Here is a 14,025-nt window from a genome sequence, read left to right as displayed (position 1 = left end):
TATAGCATTGCTGTAGTAATAAGTGCAAAAACTCTTTTGAAAAGGAGAAAGTCTTCTTAAAATCTATTTAATTCTCCTTCAGTGTTAACTGAAGCAGATAATAAAATATGTATGTAATGTATATGTATATTATACATATATATAATCTTCCACGTAACTATTTGTTTTGATGTATTATAAGTAAACTTAATTTTTAGTAAATAATGGCAAGATGTAACTGGGTAGAGAATGGACTGTAGGTTACTTTGGCCAGTGACTAACGTGGATGTTGTGATGAATACGGCATCTAAGCTCAAGTGAATGATGAGAAATTCAGCTTGTTATTGTAATTGAACTACCAGACCCTGGCTTCCCTTCAGACAAGGGAAAATGTGTTTGTATCACTTATTTCATTAGCCTATACATAAATGCTCTTCCTAGAGGACACCTCATTTAGATGCGTTTTCTCCTAGTTCTTCAACTTCTCATGCAGTTACAGACAAGACTGTCAAATCAGTGTAGTTTCCTGTAACAACTTATGCCCATGTTTTAATGACTATAACAGCCAGAGAGTTCAGAAAGATAGAGCTTTATTTCAAAAACGAATCTGAAGGGACAGAGGAACTGCTATGTGGGGGAGAGTTCCATGTAGCCCCATGTCCTGGTCTTCACGGTGTGGAGCAGACGGCAGTTCAGGAAAAATACCAAAAGACAGAGCGTAGAGCAATCCTTCCTTGTGCAAACTTTCTGCAGTCAGCTGTTCAGAAATTTCCTCTAAATTGCCTCCAGACCACCACGGTTAGCAACCACTAAGAGTAAAAAGTAAAAAGAGATACAAGTAAAAATGTATCTCATTTTTCTCCAAATCCTCTCACAAATTCTTTTCCTCCAAATCCTTTCACACCCTTGACCTCCTGTGATTTTGAGTCCCATACTCAACACTGTGCATTTTGCAGGAAATAGCATTTCTTGAAAGCTGCTGCCTGTTAATACCACTGGGACAAGCCTGCAAAAGCTCACAGCGGAGAGCTGTTGCTCACAGGGTGCTGGGAGGAAAGGTTGGGTCCGTTGGCTTTGGAACCAAGCTGCAAATTCGGAACCAGCTGGGCGGCTTCATCCCTGTAAGAAGAACAGAGATGCTGAGCTGGCATCCTCCTGTGGCAAGGTGGAAGAACCAGACCCCCTCTTTTTATTTTCTGACATGGTTTTGATTGGGAAGTAAATATGAGATGGGAACCTAGGCAGATTTTGTCAGAATTGTCAAATTTAGCCTGCCTGGGGTAGGTCTAGAAATCTCCAGGACAGTCTGGAATTACAGAGCATGCCTTGTTTGAGTTGTACCTGAGGCTTTCCATGCAGGGTCATCTCCTCCACAATGCAGAGTTTAACAGCCCATGAAGGGAGTAAAACAGGTATCTGGCAGCAGCTACAGGCCAAGTTTTTCAAGTTCAGTGTGCATTTTGGGGCTTAGTGACCTATTTCATATGCTTTAGAAGTGTCTGCTCTTCAGAAGGAGCTGAGCTCTCAATTTTCTGAAAGTCATCCGTGGCATCTGCTCTGACAGCCAATTATCAGTGTTTATTTTAAAAGGCAATCTAAATGTAAACAAGCAAACTTGTCTTTTTTATGAGAGAAAAGACTCAACAGGGAAAAGGCTCCAGTAAAAAATGGAGGTAATTGTGGCAGGAGAAACAGCAACTGACTGAAAAGCATGTATTTTGTCGATATAACCCTTTCGCCTAGAAGAGGCATTCCTGTATTGATTTTCTGAACATTTATCTGTGTTTTTCTCTAGTCTGACACATAGTTGTGTGAGCAAATTTCATTCCGTAAATGGTTAGCCTGCTGTTTTGGGTAGAGAACTCATTCTATTTAAAATGTGAAAGAGTGCCTAAAAAAGGTGCTCTCCAGAGTAAAACCTCCACTGACATATAAACCTATATGGAGACCTATATAAATACCTACATAAATCTGTATAACTAACAACTGAACAAATGCCTAAGGTTTGTTTGTTCTTTTTCAAATGACATGTATTCAAAGTAATAAACTTATTAAGCATTAAATGAACAACATTTCTTTACACAAAATAAAAAATCTGTGCATTTACACTTCAGCTATGTGTGGAGCTGTAGCCACATGGGTCAACAGAAGAGAATGGGAATTCTCTACCTCTTCTTGCCCACCATTATTTTACCTGTAATAAAATTCAGCCAAGCCCCAGCCTTGTGTTAACCCATTCAGCTGGAAATCTGCAATGCACTCATGGAAAACGCCACTTCCAGTCAGGCCATTATACACCACAGGGCAAGCTTGCTTATCCAGCCTCGCAGAAACATCAAAGTATTTGCCACCTTTGGTAAAAGTAAAAAAGGAAGAATGCCTCCAGTCTTCAATCATATTTAATCTATAAAAATTACAAGCTCTACTATTTTTACTTATGGTTCTCTTCTTATGCTTTTGTAAAGAGCAATAAAAAGCTCTCTGCTTTGTAAATTGCCTAACATCGTTGGCCAACGCATATTTTCAGAACTGTGTTTAGCTTACCAGCAGTAAAACTGACTCCGTATTCATCCCTGATAATACCATCATCAGCCATCTCAGCCAGCGAGGCGTTGGACCACTCAATCCCAGCCTTCTTCCCATCAGGGAAAAAAACATAACCTACAGTGAGGCTGAAGGGGAAAGAAATGGAGCAGAGCTAAAGTGCAACCACAGCTCAGATGGACCAGCATGCTGGCCTTCCAGAGGAGCTCAACATCAAGCATGGCCTCCACCCTGGCCAGCAGCAGGAATACATAGAAATGGTTATATTTGGGGATCTTGTGAACGCTGAGCAGGGGGTGCCATGCATGCAGGAAAGGAGATGAGGAGTGCAGGGCTGATTGTGAAGTGAGGACAGACAGGCTGGTCACTTGGTCCCACTTGGTCACAGAGCTGAAGGGCCAGGAATGCAGGGATTTAAGCTCCCCACCCTCCCCAGAAGCACAACATTAGGCTGAAAAATAGCTGGAAGTGCTCTATTTGTATTTCTAAATCATCTAGACAGTAAGACAGACAGCTGCATCAGCCAAACAATAATTGAGTGGAAAGGAAGCAATCAGAGGTAAAAGCTGTCCTTCTAACTAATTGCAAATGGAAAACTCGGCAGAGGGAGTGGAAAGCATGAAAAAAAGGGTGTGGATGGAAATCTGGCTATGCGGATTTAAAGCAAGAATGCATAAAGTTATCTTGCAGAGCAACTTCTGTCACCTTTGAGATGCATGTTTTCATCTGTGTAAACTTCCTTGGTTACTTACTTAGTCGTGGTAGCTGGCATATTTATAACTGTTAAATGCGCTGCAGTCCCATCCTGAAAGACAGCAATAAAGAAAAAGCAGCCCGATTTGTGTGGATCATATGCTGGCTTGACCAAGAAGACACTGGATACAACTCAGATTACGCAGGGTGCTATTACTTGATACTTTTAAATCTTCTCAGTACATCTTCCATGAAAATCTGGCTGCAAATGAAAGTCCAGGAATATAAACCAGACACATTATGGACAAATTAAGGACAGTAATGCAATTAAAAGTCCACAGAAAGCAGACATAAAAGGAGGGAAACAATACGTGCAGAGATCTCAGCTAGCTGTGTTCAAAACCGCTGGGCAGCCTCTCAAAATTGGCCCTGCTTTGACCAGACATCTCTTCTAACCTTACTATTCTATGCCTGAGAGCAGTATGCAGGGAAAAAAGTTAAAGAAGAAGAAGCTGGAATCTCATGGTTTTATTCATTTCTATTCCGTCCTTGAGTCTGAATCCCTCCATGCTCTGTTTGAGCTGCTTAAAGGCAAGTCTAAGTCTATGCTGCCATGTTATAAATGTACACATACTCCAAACTTCAATCCGTGATTAATTCCTTTTTAACAAACAGTCAGCTAGCTTTTAATTAAGAGGGGAAGAGCAGCAGCCATCTTAAGTCCTGAATAACTATAAAGAAAAAGGAGAGATTAATGACTGATTAAGCACACCACAGCACAAATCCAGAGTCTTATTACAAGGTAGACAGGCATACGGTCAATCACATCAGTGACTGGATTATGGGATACTGTATGTGGGATTTTCCAAGGTGTGTTTTTCTCTTGGCCAACATATACCCAGGAAAGAATTTTTCTTCTGCCTTTGGTCTTAACTCCTGTAATGCTGCCTCTAACAGTGAGTTTAGACTTCTTTACGCCTGCACTGGTGAAGGAAATGCCTTTTCAGAAGCATCTGCTCGGGTTGCATGCCAGCTTATATTGACAGGGTTCAGAATTTCCCCAGGCTGTGCTCCCAGCAACAACGCTCCAGCACAGCCACAACAGCAAAGCAGGGAATTAGAGCTGAGCACAGGCAGAAATATTTGCTGACTGTTGTCATAAAGGCTTAAGATGCCTACAAATATGTCAGGCTCAGCAATGCATCACCTCCACTGAGCCCTGGGTATCTGCAGCAGGAGAGAATCTGTCCTGTAAAGCTGCCTATTTATTTTTATTTATTTATTTATTTTTAAAGCCAAAACAAAGAGTTTCAAATTGCCAAAATAATTGTTGGTTCAAACCATGTAGCAAAATCTCAGTTTTTACACACATGGCTCTGCTTTTGAGAGGTGCTTGAAGCATTGATACGTGCTAATGACAGCACCGGTTAGCACTACTGATCGCACACCGTGGTTGATCCCAAAGCATTATGTCCAGATACTCAAATATGACTGATACATTCAGAGACACCTCCAATGCCATGGTTAAATAGCATATTGGCATGTTAATACCTACCTCAAAACGTGCCAAAATCATAACATAACGGTAAATCTCAGACCAGTTCCGGACACCTGCAATGAACAAAGTCACCCACCCTAAAGTTTGCCATTGCTGGAAAACATGAAGCAATATAACTGAATTAACATTAACTTTGGATAAAGAAGTCCTCCACTAGCTGATAACATGTTTAAGCATACACACATCCCCAAAATGGCAATGGAATTGTTCCTCTTTTTCCCTTAATTCAAGGTCACTAGAATTGAAAGGGGAGCAGAGTAATATGCCAAGTCAGACTGACAACAGGTTTATATATTGGACAAAACTAGGAAAATGTCACCAAAAATATTTTAGTATCTCGAAGCATGTCAGTGCCTTTGCAGAAGCTCAGGAGGCTTGAATGGACCAAATTCCCTCCATCGCAAATCTCTACGTTCATCTGACCCAGCTGACAAATGACATTTAGCCAGAAAAATGGACTTTCCTGTGAAATGTCTTTACTTATGGCCCTTTGTGAAACCAGCTATTTCTAAAGACAATCTTTTAGCCTGACTGTCCTAGCAGTAACAGCAGTAAAGGCTGCTGAGCAAGGGAATTGTTTCTGCTGCTGTTACCATAAGAGTGGCTCCGAATGCCTTTGAGGGAAAGTTCAGTTTTCTCATGATTTTCTATTTCAATTTCTCCAACAGACTGGCCCCACTGCTCATGTCGGAAATGTTGTTCCCTTTGTCTAGAAGAAAGAAAAGAGTGAATCGACACAGGCAAAATTAATAAAGCTGCTGGTAAGGAGGCCACAGTGCTGATCTGATGGATTAACATCCCAAAACAAAGGAGAGATTTCAAGAGCATCTGGCTCACAGCTACACCAGATTCTACACATTAGCAAACACTTTCACATTTCCCAGTTATAGTACAAAATGCTTGTTACGTGTAACAACACAGGCCAGACCTTCAAGAGGTCTGTAGAATAATTACTATTAACCCCAGAAGACCTTACTCTTGCCTCTCACTTTTTGACCCTTTGGAAGAACTCGATGGTCCATGGTTCCTGGGCAAAAGCACGGGCAAATGTGCTGGGGTGACTGTCGACACTGAAGTTGAAGACTTCTGTGAAGTTCTCCCAGCTAGGAAGAGAAGGGAAAACCAAAAGGCATCATTAGCTTGCAGGTCGCACAAGGCCAAGTTGGGCACTTGCTACTCTGACCACGGTGACCACTGAATGTTATTGTGTTAGGAAATTTCTGATTTTTGTCATTTTTGTCATGTTATTACTTTTCAAAGGAAACAGAGAATGGAAATGACGGCCTGTAGAAAAGCACAGCAAGGGTCCACAGATTAACAAGGAAGGGAAGCTGAAGGGGCAGAGCTTCAAGCAAAAGGATAAGGATGCTGCTTTGTCTCATGTGGTCTGTTCAGAGGTACAAATGCAGCACTCTGCCAGAAATGCTGTGCTACTTCGACAGCAAATCATTTTTAATCAGGCAACTAGAGTCCATAAACCAGGTAGAATTTGCATTGCTGGGAAGTGATGGCAGAACAAGAAAGCAGAGGCAAGGGTTTACTTTGTGCACATGCCCCTTTGAAAACAGTAACTATGTGGAAAAGAAAAACAAAACCACAAATAAATATTTCTGAAAAAAGAACGTGGTTTGGAGCTCTTAGTCTGTTTCCTAGTTGTGTGAGCAGAGCTCCTATGGAAATATATGCTAGAATCATTCCACGACTGTTAATTGTTCAGGCTTTATTTCTACTATTAATAGGAAAAATGCAGGAAACAATGCCAGCAGCAATGTATTTTGAGATTATAGCACTCTGTAGAAGCTCCAAAATCCTTTTAAAGCAGTTTCTCCAAATAAAAATACACCAGACATTGAAGTCTTTGGTGTGATAACTTCCTAAATAACAAATAGTGAGGTTACCACTTTGCAGTCAGTTTGGTTTCATTTCCTGAAGAACCAAACCTCTAACCACAAACCTCCTATACATCCCAAATCAAAGTGAAATGCTCTTACTGAAGAGAGAATTTAACTGGTACAAGTTCTCCTTCTTCTTCACTCCACTGCTGTCGGAAGGGACCTTTTCTGTAAGACAAAGCACTTGTAACATCCCTAAACAAACAGCAAAATGTTCCTTACACATTTGATAATGGAACCAACAGGAGACACTGCAGAAGAATGGCGTTATTGTGTGCTAAGGTAGAAGAGTAATCCTCTATTACAACCCAGCACTGGTTGTAGATATTACCAGCTGTATTTTCATTACTTAGCAAGCATCGTGTGCTATTGTTACCAAGTAGCATTTGGTTCAAGTTGGTTAATTAAATTTTCAGGTAGTGATCCAAAAGCCTTGGTCTTCTGTGTATGAAACGATAAAGTGCTGTAGTACCTAAGTAATCCATCGAAGCTTATTTTCCAGCGTGCTTGGAGCTCTAAGTACTCAATAGTGAGCCCTCCTCCACTCCAAATCTCTTCAGATTCGTCACTCACCATCATGTTTGGATGTTGTGGGTGCTAAAAAGACATTTCAGGAAAACATTTGTGTAAGTCTTATCTGGGGATGCAACACTGGTCAGTTCCTCACTGATAGTCCTCTGCAGGAGGAACATATGATTGAATTGGCTTTTCAGTTCTGCCTGCTTTCTGGTAGCCACATATTGGAAAAGGAAAATTCCATCTAAAACACCAGAGTTATCAGATAGCGTGTTATTGCTTCAAATGATACAATTGAATTACTTGTGTGAAGGGAGGTGACTAGGTGACTGTAAAAGCCCAGCTCCTTATGCTAGTGACTCTGTCAAACTTACAGCCAAGCAGATTCAGAGCGCAGGGCCTGTTTTTCTGCCACTGAGTGCTGCTGTTATCACTGGAAGAGAACTCCAGAGACAGGCTTTAAGAAGGAAGACAAGACCAAGCATCACTTGTAACATCAGTGCCTTTAGTCACAGCACCAATGTTTTACTGCTAGGACATTAATGTAGCGAAGATGCAGAGCACATTAATTTTTGACTGGGCTCCTAACGCAGGTTCAAGATGCGAGTTAAGCACTGCTCTTGAATGTCAGCCCACTCCACCACTTACTTCAAACTCTCCTATCCCATCCACCCTCAGGAAGAGCCACATCTCACAGATCCCGTGAGGGCGTTTGGCAAGGCGAGCAATCACAAAGGTCTTGTTGGTCTCCACAAAGCCCGTGAAGTAAACTGAATCGAATGCCTAGGAAAAGGAAACAGATTTCAGCTCCAGCTGGAGGCAGGAAGGGAGGGGGAGAAGACGAGTAATTCTTTGTTTTCCATGTTTCTTTTGGGGAGCTCAGTTTTACTTTCACTTTCTGTATTTAATACCACACCGTTCGTTGACCCGAAAGCTTTATCCCGTTCTTCTTTACCCATTTCCTCATCAGGACCAACTCAGAAAGCAGAGAGAGAGCAGGTGAGAAGCAGTTTTAGAGAGGGACCATAATTATCGCATGATAGCCACAGACAAGGAGAACTATTTCCAAGAAGCAAGATGACTATTTTGCAATGGGATGTTCCTTTGACCAAAATCCTTACAAAATGTGTCTTAAAAAAGACTATCTGTGTAAAAGGAATTTAGCCCCAAATATGCTGCTCCCCCATCTAGCTCCAAATTGAATACAGGACAACTTATATTTACAAGAAACACAGAACTGACAATGAAAAGAAAGAAAAAGAGAGCAAGCCATAAAAAACCTAGCACTTCACTGCCATGATGAACAGTTGGGCTAGGGACAGAAGTCCACAACTTCAAATTCAGATGTGTACTTTCACGTGTATGTGCGGAACACAAAGTTAACTTTCCCAAGCTGGAACGTGGAAATTAAGATTTCTGTATGCATGTTTGGGCATGGATAAAGTTCTGGTTCCAAAACTTTATCCATCGTAAGATGGATACAGACTCACAGAGTGAGCCTACTGGATGCCACATGGATCATTTCTGGGAAGTTTTTCCAGATCATTTTTGACCTGTTTTGTAACTGCTGCTCCAGGTCAAAAAGTGATCTGGAAAAAACTTCCTTCTGGAAGGTTTCCTTTTGGAAAAAAACAGCAAAGGACAGTCAAGGTGCCCGCCCAGGGATGTGTTGAGCAGAGAAGAAGGATGTGGGTCAGGCGGTGAGGGATGCCCAGCATCAGGATGCAGGGGCTGGGGGCTCCTGGGGATGCAGGTCCTGGAGGTGCTGGGGTGCAGGGGATGCAGAGGGGTGTGGGTCCTGCACATGGAGGTCCTGGGGGTCTGTGTCCAGGGGGAATGGGAGTCCTGTGGGCATGTGCATCCCAGGGGATGGAGGGGATGGTGGTGCTGGGGATGGGGTCACAGCGGGACAGGGGTGCTGGGGAGATGGGGTGCGAAGAAAAGGGGGTGCCAAGGAAAGGAGTGCCAAGGAAAGGGGTGCCAAGGAAAGGGGTGCCAAGGAAAGGGGTGCCAGGGAAAAGGGTGCCAGGGAAAGGGGTGTCAGGGAAAGGGGTGCCAAGGAAAGGGGTGCCAGGGAAGGGGGTGCTGGTGAAAGGAGTGCCAGGGACGCTGCAGGACACTCACATGGGGGTCGGGCCAGATCAGGCGCGGCCTGCGGGGCTCCTCGGTCCCTCCGGCGACCACCCTGTGCCGCCAGGCTCCGTGGAAGAGCAGGAGCCCGGCCAGAGCCCAGCGCTTCAGCGGGACCCGAGCTCCGGGACCGGCCGCCCTCAGCGCCCCGAGAAGCGCCAGCAGCGCGGCCGCCAGCAGCGCCAGCAGCACCGGCATCGCGGGGCCGGCCTGGGGGGGATCCCGAGCCGGGCCAGGGAGTCCCGGAGCCGGGATAGGGGCCTCAGAGCCGGGATAAAGGTCTTGGAGCCGGCCCGGGGTGCTCGGAGCCGGGCTGGGAGCCGCAGCAGGGCCTCGCCCGCAGGGGCAGCGCCGGCTCCGGCCGCCGCCAAACCCCGCCTCGGAGCCGGCGCTGAGGGCGCTTTGGGCGGCTCGGCTCTGCGGGTGGAGGTTGAGGCCGTTCCCTGATGTCCCTCGGGATATCAGTGGCTGGTTTAGGGTTTTTGGCCCGGTTTCGCTCGGCTTTCGGCTTCTGTGGGTGTTCATTGCCAGCTCCAGGCGATGGGCATGGAAAGGGCTTGGCAGCGCTCTTTGGACAAGCCAGCAGCAAGACTGGCAGAGGGCAGCCTGGCAGCCTCCTTTGCAGGTGCCGTTTCTGGAAGCCGTGTTTTTGAGGGCTTTTAGCAGGCTGCACAATAGGTCCCTTTATTCCTCATCTCATTTCCCTGCTCTAGATTAAATCCAGTCTCTAAGGAAAGGTTGAAGTGCCGATGCTCTTGCTTTGGGGCTCTCTGCTTCCACACTTTCATTTTCTGAGTGCCTGGCCGCTGACAGTCCTACAATTTCTCATTGGGATTATAGCGTCTTTTAGGGGACATTTGCTCTGCCCTTATCTTCATGTTTCTATCTATCCTTCAAAAGTCTTTAGTGGCTTAATGTTTCATTTTTCTTAAAAAGCTTCCTAGCTTTTACGCAGTTTCCTTTTTCTGAGACTGGGCACAATAGCAAATTATTGTTTTATTGCTGTCATCGGGCATCAAGAGTAGAAGGGCAGGATCTAAAAAGCAGAAGGTACCACAGACAACAAGGTTCAGAAATTTATTTCAGTATATCGCCATTGCTTCAGTTAATATTCAAGGAGCAAGTATTAAAGTTAACCACATACAATAGGCAGAGAGCCAGAGAGAAATATATATATATATATTCTTGCTTCAGATTGTGCCACAGAGGGATGGAAAACCGTCACAAAATAGATGTGTCACAATGTTATCACTCTGCACCTGCAACAGAGCGCATTATGGTTCAGAACAGAGAAAGGCTGCAAGGGAACGGATTATGAAAAACAGCTTTTATTTTTAGTTAAAATGTAAATAAAACATTGACACAAAGCACTGTTTAATGGGGAAGCATCCACACAAATGACAAATGTTTGGCACCTTGCAAACATGCATAATTAAACCTTCAACAGCGCTAGTCGGCTTGAGCTGTAAGGGCCTATGGCAAACGACATATTCCTGTAAATGCTTTATTTTTTTCTAATGCAATCTGTGAGCAGCTTTACTGCTCTTTGCCAAACCGTTGGAGTCCTTATACAAATCATTTGAATTTCAGTATTTGCATTTCTAAGGGCAGGAACAACGGGGCATGCATATTTCATATGTTCCTCCGATATGTGAAGTATTCAAAAAGTCCCACAATTTAAACAACACGTTGGTTAAGGTATTGTGGCTGTCTCTGTGGAATCTGTAACAGAGATAAGCCCCGTTCCTTCCTACGAGGACAGGAAGCATGGAAACAATTTGCTTCGTACAGCGTTATGTTTCAACATTTCTTAGGTAATTTGTTTGAGGACTTGAAGTTATCTCTGGCAAACAATTTATCTTGGCAGCATTGTTTGCTGTGGAACTGGGTTCCAAAACAGCAGGACTTGCAGAAGAACCTTAGTCCTGACATGTCTGGTAATGCTTTTCGCATGGCAAAAACAACACAGTGCATATTAAAACGAGCCTGCCTAAGCTCTGCTCTGCACTTAGCAAAAATGCAGGGAGGAAAATATTTGACTGATTTGTTTGTTTTTGAGTTCAGGAGGAAATGAGAAACCTGCACAGTGCTAAAAATACAGAGAACAAAGCAAGATGAATTTAAGAATTTCTGGTTAGCATAAATTTGCTGACTTGCCCTTAAGCATCTGCCATATTGACCGTGAAAACTCCCATTGTGTAGTGAACATAGTGAACACTGCACCTTTTAAAACCATCTGACTGGCAAAAGAAATTGGTACAGCACAGTTATATTCTATCAAAATGCCTCAGCACCCTCAGAAATCGAGGTTAAAAATTTTGCAATATCAGACTGAGTCCCTCAAGGAAGCTCTGAGGTCCAAACTGGTTCTCAAGATCTTTGCCCTGTAGTGAGCACAGACTGTATTTGCTGTGTGAAGCTATCCAATCTCTCTAGCAGTGTTTGAGCAGAAATCAAAACTAACTTAAAAAAAAAAAATCCTTCCTGGTCTCTAATCCTTAGAGAGCTTCAAATGAAAGCTGGTTTTCAGAACTACATCCACAAATAATGGCTAGTGTAACGTGTATAGTACAAGATCCAGATGTGACTGAACTTTGAGAAGGCTCAGATCTGGGAGAGAATGCCCTAGTTTCAGTCTAACTTTATGTGACATGACATTGTATAATTTTATTATTTTTTTTAATTGTCAAACAACTACTTCGTCTTTACACCTTTTCTCCTTCAATTTGCATCTGGAGAAGTGTACACTGCCAATGCAGCACGGCCAGTATGACTAACACATTTTAAGATGCCCTACAGATGCAGAAGTGAGGCACCATCCAGTGGACAAAAGCAGTGAGTGACAAGATGGGACACTGCAGTGACAACTTATTAAACATCAGTTCCACTGAAATGGATTGCAACATTTGCACTGATGTAGAAGTTCTTCCTGGTAAAGCACATGCAGGAGCTGCTGGAGCAAGTATTCAACCTTTTGGGCACAACAACACGCAGAGTCCTGTCTCATCAAAACTGCTAAATCAAAAAAAAAAAACAAAAACAAAAACAAAAACAAAACAAAACAAAACAAAAAAACAACAACAACAACAGAGAACTCAATTTTTTTTTTGTATATTCTGGGTGACTGTTGTGTATCAGCCTGTGTATCAGCCACCCTAACATAGAAGCACAAGCAAGGCAGTATGCTTCAGTTTTCTTGAAGGGTAAGCTCATTAAGCACTGTATCATCATAAGTATATACCCAAGACAATGTGGTTTGCTTCATTTTTGTATGGGTAAATGACATGTTAGTTATATTAAGGGAGAATATGGAGAGAGAAGGAAGTTTTAGGAAAAGGTCAACTCCTATGATTTTATGTGCATACATGTTTGCATACTGTCATTTCAATAGCAGAGTTTGGCAATAGGGTAATTTCTTCCAGCTAAAGCCCAGCTGTTGGGAAATAGAAGACTACACACAAAAGCAAGTTCTCCTGAAATCCAATGGTCCAGGACAGAAACAGAAGAAAAAGAAAAGAAAAAAGAAAAAAGAAAGGAAAAAAAAAAAAAAAAAAAAAAAAAAAACCAAAAAAACAGACATGTAGGCAGCTGTATTTTATTGCACTTATCAGCATGCAGAACTCGTTATGCACTTGCTGCCGATGTCCCACTAGATGGTGTTCATGCTACGAGAAGAAAAAAATGAGTATGGAAAAGTGTACCCAAGCTGTGATAATGTCATCCTTCAGCATTTTTTTTACTGTGTTTTAAAATGCATCTTCAGCTCACACACTGCCAAGATTGCTATTTTGCATCTCATTTTCAAGGCTACTGGGTATCTACTTTTCCTAATACGCTGTGGAAAATACTGAATGATAGTCATGTGCTAGTATTTCCACATGAAACATTTCACCTAATTTAACTACAGATGTTGAGCCTAAACCAAATCAGTTCACAAAATTTAGTAAACGGGAACTGAAAAAGCTGCTAACTTAGGTGCCTGAAATCCTTCTCCTGAGACTCCCTGAACTAAAAAGCCATGAAGAAACAAGACTCCCTGAACTAAAGAGGAGCCACGAAGTAACACTGAGTGTGGGACATCACAAAAGAAAGCCCTTGGTGGCCATCCTGAGGTAAAACCCCTGGGATCTGCAGCCAGTTTTCAAAGGGGCAGGTAGATGTGGTGCTGCGGGACTATAACGCCACACGGAGGTATCACTTTAGAAGCTGTGAACACACTTTTAACCCAAAGCGATGATTTTATTGAACATTTGCAGGGTAAAACGCCAAGCTGCTAACTTAGGTGCCTCAAATCCTTCTCCTGAAATTCCTTGAACTGAAGAGCCACAAAGAAACAAGATTCCCTGAACTGGAGCCATGAAGCAATACCACTGCGACATCGAACGTGGGACATCACAAAAATAACCCTTGGTGGCCATCCTGAGGTAAAACCCCAGGGATCTGCAGCCAGTTATCACAGGGGCAGGTAGATGTGGTGCTGCGGGACTGTAACTCCACACAGAAGTATCACTTTAGAAGTTGTGAACACACTTTTAACCCAAAATGATGATTTTATTGAACATTTGCAGGGTAAAACACCAAGCTGCTACCATAGGTGCCTCATATCCTTCTCCTGAGACTCCTCGAGCTACAGAGCCACGAAGAAACAAGACTTCATGAACTAAATAAGAGTCACGAAGAAACACTCGACATCGAGCATGGGACATCACGAAA

The 14,025-nt window shown here is 43.1% G+C and overlaps 1 protein-coding gene across 1 annotated transcript; it reads right to left on the bottom strand.

Annotated features, from left to right (window-relative positions):
• Nucleotides 1-574: 574 nt before the first annotated feature.
• LOC116494092 lies at nt 575-9,837 on the bottom strand. The gene is made up of 12 exons (XM_032195795.1): nt 9,307-9,837; nt 7,831-7,965; nt 7,139-7,263; nt 6,766-6,834; nt 5,764-5,877; nt 5,368-5,483; nt 4,772-4,827; nt 3,276-3,328; nt 2,524-2,651; nt 2,174-2,330; nt 1,020-1,098; nt 575-788 (listed from the first exon to the last, which is right to left on the bottom strand). The coding sequence occupies exons 1-12, from the start codon at nt 9,835-9,837 to the stop codon at nt 741-743; spliced, it is 1,611 nt and encodes a 536-aa protein (XP_032051686.1). The 3' UTR covers nt 575-740.
• Between the last annotated feature and the right edge of the window lie 4,188 nt (nt 9,838-14,025).

Source organism: Aythya fuligula, chromosome 12 (genome assembly GCF_009819795.1).
Source record: "Aythya fuligula isolate bAytFul2 chromosome 12, bAytFul2.pri, whole genome shotgun sequence".
Lineage (NCBI taxonomy): Eukaryota > Metazoa > Chordata > Aves > Anseriformes > Anatidae > Aythya > Aythya fuligula.
This window is presented reverse-complemented; position numbering and strand designations above follow the sequence as displayed.